Here is a 13,568-nt window from a genome sequence, read left to right as displayed (position 1 = left end):
GGTGGCCCAAACAATTGAGTTTTGCTAGTGTTGGTGAGTGTTTTGCTGTTGCAACGGAAAAAAATCATCGAAAATTTGCCATAAAGAAACCGAATCAGCTGTTGTTTACTTTTTTGAAGTAACCAATTTGAGCAAAATGTTGAAAATTTTCAATGAAGGGATGTGTTGTCAGCATAAATACGACAATATATGAGAAAAATCTTGTGCAATACTTAAATTTCGACGGACATTTTTTCTTTGTTTTGGTTAGTTGCCATAAGGAAACCGAATCGTGAACATTTTGCCATAAGAAAACCGAAAAGTTCACTGGGTGAGTACAAAATTCACCAAGCTCGGATTACCAACACAAATACACATCTTCCCACCCGTAATGTAGAGCCCTGTCATTGCCCTATCATTCGTCTCCATTGTATTCGATCCTTAGAAGCACGTGACTACCGTTGATCACAGTCTACGCAAGATAAACGTTTTCTCCAAACTTTTTGTTGTTTCGTACTTCTAAGATTAGTAGAACCATATGAACTAGAATGCTAATGGAGCTGTAGCATTTTTTGTCAGTCTGACAAAATCAGTTTGACACTAAGCATCGGAAAACTAGCAATCTTATACTTTTGCAACAGCAGGGAAATTATTTTCATTCAGTCGTTGTGGACATTATAGTTAACCAATCGGCTAACCGTCTGTGAAATGATGCTTGTTGTTATCCGCACAGTGATTAGGTACTGTAGATGCCAGCCTGTGACAGTGCTTAAATGAGCAATTTATTTTTCACGTTGTATCTCATGTGCCATTAGTGCCAGCTCAGTTAATCAGGAGTATCACAAACCTTATTGACATCGCCATTTATTTGTTTATGTACATTAGATTGATTGTATTGCTTGAACCGTTTGTGATCGGTAACCATAATGCATGAAAGTATAATACTTTTCTGAAAAAGTTTGCTTCGTTTATCCTTTTTGAAATTTTTGGCCCCATCGAATGCAGTGAACCCAGAACATACCTCAATTAGTTTACCCATCTTACTTTCTGTCTCAAAAGTGCCCTTATATTCCCGCAAATCAAACATAATATTATAATCGTACTGAGAAAAATAAAACCCCTGCCGTATATAAAATTTCCAGAATCTTAAAACCATTGCACTGCATGAGGGCGATATCCTTAACCTCAAACAACAGGTAAGTCGTATTTTATGCATAAACACATATTCCTCTGCCTCTGTCTATATCTTTTTCGAAAATCCAAATCTACGCGTTTAATCTTCTGATCCCAGTTTTTTAATTTTCCTAAACCAAGGTAACAGTAATTACCCCCTTATGATCCTTCTGACCTTACTGCTACTAACCTTCGAAGGAAGATATGCTGATAAAAGAAAGTTTTACAAACCGGCATTAAGTTGGCATTCTAATTTGCTTCTACTTCCATCGGTATATCTTCCTGGCCTATACTAAGCAATTCTTTTGCATAAACACGTGTGTTGTGTGCGCATTTGAGCTGTTCTATATTACCCCGTATAATTCCCATACCGCGAATCACCTGTGTTTGTTCCCTATTTTTTTGCCAAACCGCCACGTGGCGATCGTTTAATGGTGTGTCGTCAAGTTGTAATTTGTCCTGTACCCTATCACCTTTATCTTGATCGTCTCAACAACTACACCGCTGTTCACACACGCGAACACATTAATACACAATGCACCAAACTTTTACAATAGAATAGGGAATTGATTTTTAATTATTCGAAATATACGACACGGATACATTATAACGGCAGGACCACTGCACACGATGTTTGGTTGAACCACACATAAGATCTCCTGGGACATGCTTTTCTATAGAGTACATGAAATACATTAAAAATATGATCCAATTTACGAAGGAAAACAAACGATGTGTATCTTAACCATTGATTCATCGCTACTATCTTTGCTGTTCGTTGTAAAACATTCAACAAATTGCATCATATTTCTAATATATTTGATGTGACACGCAGAATAACTGTCGGTTTTCCCAAAAAAATCAAACGATTGCGCCGTTTAAATAAAGGCTACCAGTTAGGCCAGTGCAAAAAATATTGATTAAACTGGTACGAGCCGTGTTATCGTTTGAGTAAAATATATGTTTTGAATATACTAATGTCACATTTTATTCCCCAAAAACCCTTCGAAACACAGCTCATCAAATACCAAGAGAATTGCAAGGAAGCCGATGCTTTGTCCGAGCGAGTAAAGCAAACTGAAAGAGAACTGGCCAACATCAAGAAGGAGGCTAACAATTATCAGAACATGTTGCAACAAAGTCAGGCCCAGTACCTCACGCTCGAGAAGAAATATGGCCGTGTGAAGAAAATACTGCGCGAGTATCAACACCGGGAACGAGATATGGTGAGTTATTTATGTTATAGTCAAACCTCCATGAGGCGATGTCCCATGACACGATATCGACAAATATATGCCTATATACCATATATGCCATATTAAAAGAAAAAAAAATCTTCCGACTACTGTCAGTGATGGTCCTTTCAAATAGCTTCCCAAGTGTTTCCTATTCCCCATCTCGATATTTCCATGAAACGATGGTCCCTTCGATGTCGATTCATGGAGGTTTGACTGTACAATACATTATTATAAAAATGTGATTGCGTGTGATCATAATTAGAAGTAGTTATATGTACTTACAATTTATTACACATTTTCAGATTCAATTCCAAGAGTATTATGTTCAGCATCTACAAGAGAAGGATACGGAGTACAACGCGTTGGTCAAGAAACTTAAGGATCGTGTGATCCACCTGGAACAGGAACTGCAGGAAACCCAACGAAAGGCTGGTTTTCCAGTGATATTGCCATACGACAGCACCAGTCTGAAACTGACTCCTCAAATGACTCGCAAGCAGCCACCAAAGCCAGTATTTCAGAAACTGGAAGCGGAGCTTTCCGACACTGAATTTTCCGACCTATCCCCAGACGGCGAAGGTGAAGACGGTAAGACGGCTACCGTCGAAAGAAAGCTACCCACCCAAAAAGATGACGAACTGGACACAGCCATTCCGCAGCATGAACTCTTGGATAACTCGCTAAACAAGGGAAAGAGCGATCTGGTAGCGCGAGGGGGTCTAGCCAAAAGAAGTCTTCCCGGAAAGAAAAGCCACAGCAATAGCGGTTCCGATTGCGCGTTGGACGAAAGCGAAGAGGAAATCACCGACTCCACGTCGGTATCGCACGAGTATACCGGACTCTACAGCACCCCTCAGATTATCAACAGGCCGCTGAATAACATCAAGAATGGTCAGGAGAATTCCGGCCTTCCAGTTTACGCTCAGGTCAACAAGGACCGCGGCGAGCATCATCACAGCGTCGGCCAAACTCATCACACTACCATCCCCAATATATACCGGAATCCACCCTCGGATAACAATAAGCTCAACTCGAGCTATGGTTCCGATCTCAATGCTTCCTATGATAGCGATCTCGGATCTTCCACCGACAAGCTGAAGGACAGCGGAGTTTCCAGCGACAGCTGGATGTATCCCTCGCGGAGACCCAAAGGACTGAAAGGCATCACGCCGCCAATGCTAGCGGAGCAGCTCAAAGAACGACTCGCTGAACGACGTACAGTCGACGATGGCTCTTCGCGAGACTCGAGCGACGATTATTCCGAAATAAACCAGCGACACGTCAGCCCTGCCACTTCCCTATCCCAAAACCTTCTGTTTGAAATTAAGAAAGCGGTCAACGAAGCTCAACCGAAAGGTAAGATCATCCCGTAAAACAAACTGCGTGTTGTGTTCGTTCGGTGTGCGTTTTCATAAGCTTCGATCAAAATTCTGCAACCAACCAGTTCCGGAAATAAGTGTAATGCCTTGTCGGTTGATTTGTCGCTATTTCAATGATGGATGCACAGCTCGCATCCACCGTAGAGAACCAAAAGATAATTGTAGTTCTTTTGGCGTTTTTTTCTTTCTTTTCCACTTTCTCCACTTTCGGCATGCGGACGTGCAGTGAAAAACATTCTCCCACAAAATCTATCTCCTCCAGGAAGTAGCAGCCCCTGGCAGCAGCAGCAACAGTCGTCGCCACAGATTGGGCAATCGGGGGGAACTGGATCGCAGGGTCCACCGTCGCCGTCGAGTGTTTCCAGTGGGTCGACGTCACCGGGAGCGTACTCGCCGAGTCGGACGCTGGACCTGTCGGGGTCGACGTCGAGCTTCTCGAGTGATCGCATCCGGGATTCGCATCAGTGGAAGAGTGGCCCAGTTGAGGAGTGGTCGAACGAACAGGTGAGTTTGATAATAACATACTTGATTTGGATTGTTTATAAATTTAATAGGCCTGTTAAAACTTATGAAATTTATGTCCCAAATATCCCTGATATTATCATGTTGTTTTTTTTATGAATTTCGTCTTATAGCTGACCATGTCTAATTATATATATGAATGTCCTACGGGCTGAACTCAAAAGGCTAAAATCTCGAAACTCTGAAAATCTCAGAAGTAGCTGAAAGTTTCAAAAGGCTGTAAATTATTAAAAAGCCTGAAATTGTTGGGATGCAATGAATCCCAACCGTCAATGGATTACAAGTTGTGTAGTTGAATAGTAAATAATGAATAAAGAATAAAAACCCAAAATAATCCACCTATCGGTGATGGTGCCTTTCTCGAGATTTATAAAATGTAGCAAAAAAAAAAGCACATAAGAGAGGTCAAAATTGCACTTTAGGGAAATGTATTCAGTTATTTCCATCAATCCACATTCGTTTGCATTCATTTGAATGCATTGCAGCAGTTTTTGAAAAAGAAATCTATTTTGAATTTTTTTTACAAGTGGGGGATCTTTGAGGAAAATGGAGAAAAAACAATGGTTGAAAAATGCAAAAAAAAAGCAATAAAAGAGAATAGCGATAACTCTTTGTCCTCATCTGCATAGAATAGACAGCCCAGCTAACTATTAAGCACTGTAATAAGCCTTATTTAAACCGATTTGCAGTGCTTATTAGCTTCATATGTGTTTTTCAAATGCCCATTGGCAGTATAAACTTCACGCAGTAAAAGAAGCCGTATATCGGTATATAACGCTTTGATCAACTGATCAGCCCTGTGGATACAAGCCGAATAAGGGAACTATCAAAACCAATTTAGAGCTATCACCTATGACGTTTGGGTGAAATCAATAACAATAATACCTACCAACCTGTCTCTTTTACTCGCATTTGAAACTGATATTCTTTTTGAAGCATATCATGTATGCTTTGCAGTAATAATGATTAACTTTTGTACATATAGAAAACTAAATCATACTGCATGGAAAATGGGAATATCAGTTCAGTTTCGTTTGGGCAACATTGCTCGTTTTCAAAGCAATTATTTTTTTTGTTAACTCAATTGTTTTTAAATTACTTCGATACAAAAAGTCAAAGAAAATATAAACCCTTTTCAAATGTTGTTCCACAATTATGTTAGATTATGCTAAATTGCTTCCTAAAAAAATTATACGTCCAAAATGTGTCGTTGGTTGATGATAGGCTGTTGAACCTATATTTGGCGCTGTAAGCATAAAACACGCTGATAAATTTTCACATAATATGGACATGGAAAATGTTTTTGTTAGAAAAAATTTTTTTTTCCTTAAATATGTCACAGGAACATTATTCCCAGAAAAGTTAGATAATTGAAATACCTATCTGCAGAAAAAAAATTAATCGATTTCTGAGATGAGTTTTTTTTTAATATCGATTTTAATTTTTAAAACTAATTTTTTTCAGTGTAGAAATCAGTTAATTATTTTTTGGATATTTTTCCAAAAAACTTCAGGAAATTTCACGACAGTCCGCCATACAACACTTTTTTGTAGGTCTTGTCATTTTAGAGTTACATCGATTTTAAAAAAAATCAATGAAAAAAATTAGGCCCTCATCAAATGTTAATCTTGACAATTTCTGAAAAACTAAGTATGCAGAGTGGCTTAGAAATACCATATCTTCATGCCCACCAAGTTTCATTCGATTCTGAGATGGTGCTGCCAGCCCCATAGAAGGGTTGGCGCGAAATTCGTCGAATAAGGAATAAGCAAAAAAGAGGAAAAAAGCAGGAACAGAGAAGAAGGAAGAAATAACGAAGAAGGTAGTTGGAAGACGGAAGAAGAAAGAAGAAAATTCGGAGAATGAATCAGAAATAATGAAGAAGGAAAAGGAAAATGAAGAAGATAGAAAGAAGGAAGAATGAAGAAGAAGAAAAAAAGAAAGGAGGAAGAAAGATAGATGAAGGAACAAGGAAGAAGGAATAAGATAGAAGGAAGAAGAAATAAAGAAGAAAGAAGGTTGAAAAAGGAAAAGGAAGGTGGAAATAAAGTAGGAAGAAAGAAGAAAGAGGAAAGAATGTAGTAGAAAGAAAGAGAAAGGAAGAATGAATAAGGAAGAAAAAAGATAAAGAAGAAGAAACGGGAAAGTAAGAAGGACAAGGAAGAGGATAGATGGAAGACATAAGGTAAATGGATGGAAGAAGATGGAAGAAAGAAGGATAAAAAAGAAAAAGAAGAAGGAAGAAAAAAGCCGGAAAAAGATAGAATAAAGAGAAACAAAGCAAGAAGAGAGAAAAAGGTATAAGGATTAGAGATGGGCGTTCAGATCCGGAACCGTTCAAATGATTCGGATCTTCAATGTGAGAGAATGATTCGTAGATCACTTTTTAAAAGAGCCGGTTCACCAGATCAGTAAAATTCGTGAGCATTTAAAGAGGAATGACAAATTGAAAAGAAAATTGTAAGTACTTTTTACATGTTATATATGATTGTTAGCGAGAGAGGGAGGAAATATTGTATGATTGTGTCAAAAGAGTGAGCCTGAATGACAGCCGCTTCGCCATTTTGCATTTTTCACATGTTTAGTTCAAAAGATCCGATCAGGTTCAAAGATCCGGATCATTAAAGTGAATGACCCAGATCTGATCCGTTCAGCGAAGTGATCCGTTTTGCCCATCTCTAATAAGGATAATAGAAGAAGGAACACGGAAGAAGTAACGATGAAGAAAGAAGAGAGAAGAAGAACGAAGGTAGAAGAAAGGCGGATGAGCAAAGCTTACAGAAAAATGAAAAACAAATAATATAGAAGTAATCTTGGCAGGAATCAAGAACAGTAAATAAAGTCTTGTTAAGTAGGCGCCAACTTTGGGGGGCGAGGCACTTTTTGCCTCGTCAATAACTATCTAAGGGGGCAAAGTATCATTTCGCCCCCCATATATTTTGCCTTCAAAAGTCCAGTTTTCAAAAATTATCCATAAATTCTCATATTATTGCAACGGACGATTCAAATAGCTACCAGACTATTTTATTTACATTGGATGTGTAGTTCATTCTTGCTTTGCTATGTGCGTTCATATCCACAAAAATCCTTGATGATAAAAAGAGAGCTTATTAGTTCATTGTTTGGCTCAATTATTAAACCTGGATGCACAAGACACCATCAGGACAATGGTGCTCCTGCCTGTAGGAATACACCAACCATGGTTAAGGATATGATCAATTTTGTCAGGGATTCTCCAAAACTGGCTCTCAGGGATCAATTCTGTCTGGGATTCTGTTTCAGGCTCTCGAACAAATGATGCCACCAATCTAAGACCGCTTTGCCCAGTAAGATGGACTGTAAAGTAATGTGTCGATGTCGTCTGTCCTTGCGAACTATGCTGGTCTAATTGAATTTTTCACAACTTATTTATCTGACTATGATGCTTCAGGCGACGTGGAGTGGTTGATGGTGCAACGAGATATGTTTCTGCAGTTGTCAATAGAAGGTGGCAAATCTACTGAAAGCGTCTCAGATGTCGTGGACTATCTGCAGGAACAATCACATTTGATAGATCTGCTGCTGCTAAGCAATCGTTTTCTGGGCTTCTTCTATTTTGCCTTTCTCGTACAACAAAATTGTACCAGAAGGCTATAATTTCACTCCAAAAGCTAAATGTTGATAGGAGGCTGGGAATCGACTCAGCTCGAAAAACTGAGCAAATGTCCGTCTGTGCGTGTGCGTCTGTATGAAGCACTTGACCGATTCGAGTGCAACTAGTTTCATTCGACAGAGAAACTTTCCTAGTTGGTTCATGCGGTTTGAATAATATTTCTATTTTTCTTTTAACAAATACGCTGTTTACATGCCCACTTTAACCCTCTCTCGCCAATGGTGTCTGTAGAACACCATCAAATTATGCACCTTCTAACCATCATCAAATTGGGTTGTTTAGGGGTATATATGTTTTTACATATTCTGAATCTGCATAAAAAACTAAGCCTAGCCCCAATTTTTCAGAATTTTTGGAGCCCCGGAACTATTTTTAATTTGCATTTTAAATTTATATGGGACTAAAAATTTGTTCTTATGCTGCATGGGCCAAATGTCATTCTATGAATGTTAGTGTCATTCTATCGATTGAAATGGCTTTTTGTTTGCTATACAAAAATGTAAATAAAAGGTTTACAAACAAAATAAAAATATGTCCGAGATCAGAAAAGCATGCTCTTTATGTTAAAGTATAAAAAACCTCATATTTTTCTTTGCTAAACAACCCAATTGTTTCAAGAACGAAAAGCAATATTTGGCACATCTTTTTAGTTCAATCAGACTGTAAATATAATCAATTTTGAGTACAAATAGTTAAACTATTGAAAACAATCAATTAACTATTGATTTTCAATCAAATACTTTTTTTTTCGTTTTCCACTAATTTTAGCTATGCCGAATAACTTTTGTTCTAACATTTTTCTCAAAGTTTTTTCCTTTCTATTTAAATCTTTGAAAAAAGTCGTGAGCGGGAAAGGGTTAAATCATTAATCAGTTTTAGCCGTGACGCAATCCATTACTCTCATAGTTGAGTAATTCTTAAGCAGCGTGATATAATCGCATCAAAGCTTTTAACCGCCAAAATGTAGGCAATTTACGTTGCATTTACCATACTAATTCGAATTCAACACATTTCTTCAATTATTCATCTTTTTTCCTTCTTCCTTTTTCCTACTTCTTCCTTATTTTCAATATCTGAGCATTCCGTTTTCTTTATTCTTTATTCTCTATTCTTTACTCATCATTCTCTGTTTTCTATTCTTTATTTTTTATTCTTAATTCTTTATTCTTTATTCTCTATTCTTTATTCTTTATTTTTTTATTTCTTATTCTTATTTCTTTATTCTTTATTATTTATTCTTTATCCTTAATATTTTTTTATTTTTTATTCAGTATTCATTAGGCCGATACAAATATTTAAAATCTATTTTGTCTCCCCCCTCGGTTTTTTTTGCCAAAAAATAATATTTTGAAGGGGCAACAAAATAAAATTCGGATAATTTTGAGGGTTTCCAAAACATTCTTTACCAAATCCGAGGAGTTTTTTAATTTTTTTCATTTTAATATTTATTTTTTATTATCACCCCCCCCCCCCTTGACCTTTCGGAGACCAGTAGGACAAAAAGTTAATTAAATATTTGTAACGGCCTTATTTACCCTACAACAACGCGTATAATTGGGATTCTTTTTATCCCATCAATTTAAGCCTTTCGATACATTTCAGTCTTCTGATATTTTCAGCCTTTTGATACTTTCAGCCTTTTGATACTTTCAGCCTTTTGATACTTTCAGCCTTTTGATACTTTCAGCCTTTTGAGACCTTCAGCCTTTAAAGATTTCAGCCTTTTGAGTTCAGCCTTATGAGTACTCAGCCTTATGTTTTCAGCCTTTCGTAGGACACCCGCCAGGCTCGGTATAAAACTGAAGCTGACAATATGCATTAGCATTAGCATTGTTACGGTGTAATTCGTAGATTGGAAACTAGTGATACTCATGTTTTACTTTTGAGATCCTTATCTAGAATGCTATCAGAAATCAAGAAGGGGAGTGTTCTTTGATTCCACTCTTAAACAAAAATAACAAAAGCATAAGGATTACTACTCCTGGCCACACCCATCTTGACCGTAACTAGGGAAAGGAAGGAAGTGTTGATGTGGTACTTACTTAACGAGAGGCCACCGACTTAGCGACAACCTCATAAATACCACGGAGTTGGATAATGAGGAAGGTATTCGTTGGGTCAGGATATGCCTGTAGCTGGCAATGTAACCTTGGTAGATCTTACCCCGTAACACACCACGTAAAGGTGTCTACCCAGCATTACGGGTAAAAGTCTTATCGGCATTCCAAAGGGAGCACAAATGCTGCAATTGAGACTCAAACAGCCTGTATCATCGTTCGTCGAATCAGCCGAAAACATACAGACGGTGTTCAATGCTTGAACATCTCCAGCAAAACTATTTGGAAATTATTCTACCAAATATTAATTAACTTTTGTTTGGGTCCAGTCTTGACAATTAAAGCTATCAGGTAGGGCCACCTATCCAAAACGTTTTTTTTTTGGTCGAGAAAAGTATCGTCATGTGGAAGAATATGATATTCCTACAACAGTTTATAGTATACCATACCAAATAAAATTAATAAACCGCACAAAAGCGGACTGAACCGATTTGCCACTCTTCACCGTTTGATCAGCCAGATTTCAATTGGTCAATTGTCATTTTTTCTGTTCCGATCGCAGTAATGTGGTGTTGTAATTTATCCGAAATGAATCTAACATAGATGATAACTTGAACTTGTTCGCATATTAAGATCTAATATCTTGCTCTGTGCAGGTATGCCCATATTGCCCCATAGAGAGTGATTTTGAAAAAAAAAATTTTTTTGATAAATTCAGATTTGTATCAGGACAAACATTTGTGCACAATATTTAATTATAATAGATCATTTCATTGTGATACATTTTTGACCTGTATTTTAATCAGTTTTGTGTCAAAACCTTATTTATAAAATTCAAATCTTATAATAATTTAGCCTATTCCGCGAAAATTTACATTTTCAAGTGTATTTTTATGTTCGAATTAAATTTTGATGCGGTTTTCACGTTGAGGCATATGTGGACCATTCTCTTAAAGATCATATAACTTTTACATGATAAAACTTGTTAATAAGCTCAAAATTAGGGTGGCTCATATTGCCCCGTATGTTCATATTGCAACTACTGCCCCTATTCCACTTATTGTTGAAGCCAAAATCAATCTAAAAATACCTCACATTAAGTTTGAGAAATATCTGAATAAAAAACGACTACTTCATTTCTTCTCAATAGAAATGGAGCAGAAAGACATGCACTAAACAAATGACACGGGTGTATTACAAAAGTTCAATGAAATGGACGCAGTGGTTCATCCCGAACAAAAAAATCATAGAATCAAATTTCTTTGAATAAATCTTACTCTACTCCGATTTTCGAGTTATCTACATCGTGAAAACCAAGGTCCTGAACCTGATGTCACCTTGCCGTCTAACTAATATAACTTTATATTTATCATTGAGTATTTCTTAAAACACTATTACTTGTACAGGTCTGCCAATGGTTGCTAGGTATCGGCTTGGAAGTGCATATACCGGCCTTCGTGAAGCACTCGGTCGAGGGCGGAGCGCTGCTCCAACTGGAGAAACCGGACTTCAAGATCCTGGCCGTCGGTGGTGAGGACAAAAAGCACCTCAAACGCAACATCAAAGAACTTCGGCGGCTCAACGAGAAGGAGCGCAAGCAGAACGAGAAGGACCGCCGAGAGCGGGAGAAGCTCATCAAGAAGGCGGAGAAAAAAGCCGAAAAGGATCAGAAGAAGAAGAAGTAAAAGCCAAAAGTGGGGTAGTTAAAACGTACGATTAGGTTTTTATGTGCATTTATCTCATAAACACGTGTATTGTTGGGGATGGGAAACATACAAGAAATCCGTAGATTCGTGTAATGAGTTATTTGTAAAACAGAAACTCAGCAATATGTACTACGAACGTAGAATTTAGAGCAAGAAGACAGGGCAAACAGACGAAATTGTATAGATAATTGAGTGACTTTTGTTTGATATTTCCTTTACCTTACTGTGTTTTGTTTATCGTTTTCTTTTTTAGTTCTACAACAAATTTGTTTGTTAGATAGCTTGTTTATATAGTGCTAGTGATTGATAGCTGAGATTTATTTATACCGATATCAACAAAATTAGTAGTACATAGCATGCACACTTAATTTTTTTTACCGGGATCTCAGCAAAATGTTGAACTTTTACCGAGAATCGCACAGCCGTGCCCCAGCAAACATATTTTTTGCCGAGATTTCTGTCAAAATTGCTGATAATCAGCAAATAATTTGCCGAAAATCAGCTAACAAACACTATTTTTGCCGGAATATCAGTTATTTATTTTGCTGGCGCACGGCTGTGCGGATTTTTGCCGAGCTGCAGAAATAAAAACTGAGTGTGTGGAACTGAAAATACACATTGAACACAATAATTAGTTGTTAGTCTGTTGGCGAGCAGGGAATCCGCTGAGCGGATACCCATCCGCTGCATAGATCGTCCTTTATTTCCCGTATGCACGGGGATCGGTTATGTATCATATAATTCATACGATAATAGCAAAACATGCGCTTAGGAGCATGGAAAAATTTCTTACTTTGTTCCCCTTCTTATTCTAGGGAAACTGTAACAAATACAACATTTTTCTTTTTAGTTTTTTTTGTGAACCTAAATTATTTATTTGAAAATAAATACGACATACTCACACACAATCATACACTTACACTTACGTACATACATACATTCAAAACAATCAACACATAAAAAACATACAACAAAGCCATTCGTCATTTTTGATAGTCTAGTAGTTTTAGTAATGATAAATAAAATATTACAAAAAATGAAATTAAATAAATACGATACACAAACACAAAAAACACATTTGTAATGGAAACTGTTATTCGGAAGTGTAGTACTCGCTATACAAGTCTAAATCATCAACATACAAATCGATATTGCTGATTCTAACAATCATTTTTTTTTTCAATCTGTTGAGTAGAACGGAACAACAAATGAATCAAGCAAGAATTGTTTGTGTAATGAAGAGCCTATTAGCAGGAAAAGCGTGCGAAAACTTATTGTTTGGCCGATGAATGGTAATCTGATGTGTTCGAGGGTGAGCGTATCTACGGTAGGTATTTATTATTTATAAAAATGATGGAACACTGTTTCGAAAAGGATTATTGCTAGGAACACTTGACGAAGTCGAAAATAAATGAAACCAAAATATTGGAAAAGTAGCAAGTAAAAAAATATGTGCGAATAAAAGTATAAAAATAAGTTTTAATCAACATCTTTTGTTTGTGATATTTAATTTTATTCCGAATTTATTTTTATCCCTGTTTTTTAGTTCTTTATCTTCCTTTATATTTTCCAACACTGGAAAAAATAAATAACAGGAGCAATGAAATAACCAAAGGACGATAAAACGAGCGAATGTTTGTTTATAATTTGATTTAATGTTTTGTTGTCACATAAATTCTTGAACACGTTGCATCTCATGAACGTTGGTTATGATTTGCTTCTCTGAAGCTCTATCTTTTCCATAATCCATTTCCATAATCAACCAGAAACAAATCACGTGCAAAGAATCCCTAGTCATTCAATTTAATGCCATATGGAGCCAATAGTAGGAACGAGTGTCATAGATGATGCTCCTTCATATT

At 37.0% G+C, this 13,568-nt stretch overlaps 1 protein-coding gene across 10 annotated transcripts in view; it reads left to right on the top strand.

Moving 5' to 3' along the window:
• Positions 1-13,193, top strand: part of LOC134218414 (neurabin-1) — a 217,043-nt gene extending 203,850 nt beyond the window's left edge. For 7 of the 10 annotated variants that reach the window (XM_062697374.1, XM_062697371.1, XM_062697373.1 and 4 more), the window contains 5 exons: positions 1,122-1,175; positions 2,169-2,378; positions 2,693-3,746; positions 3,996-4,273; positions 11,407-13,193. In XM_062697374.1, the coding sequence (XP_062553358.1) occupies positions 1,122-1,175; positions 2,169-2,378; positions 2,693-3,746; positions 3,996-4,273; positions 11,407-11,685 (1,875 nt within the window). In that variant the 3' untranslated portion in view covers positions 11,686-13,193. The remainder of the gene's footprint in view (positions 1-1,121; positions 1,176-2,168; positions 2,379-2,692; positions 3,747-3,995; positions 4,274-11,406) is intronic. The other 3 variants (XM_062697375.1, XM_062697376.1, XM_062697377.1) reach the window with 2 other exon arrangements.
• The last annotated feature ends 375 nt before the right edge of the window (positions 13,194-13,568 follow it).

Source organism: Armigeres subalbatus, chromosome 2 (assembly GCF_024139115.2).
Source record: "Armigeres subalbatus isolate Guangzhou_Male chromosome 2, GZ_Asu_2, whole genome shotgun sequence".
NCBI lineage: Eukaryota > Metazoa > Arthropoda > Insecta > Diptera > Culicidae > Armigeres > Armigeres subalbatus.
This window is presented reverse-complemented; position numbering and strand designations above follow the sequence as displayed.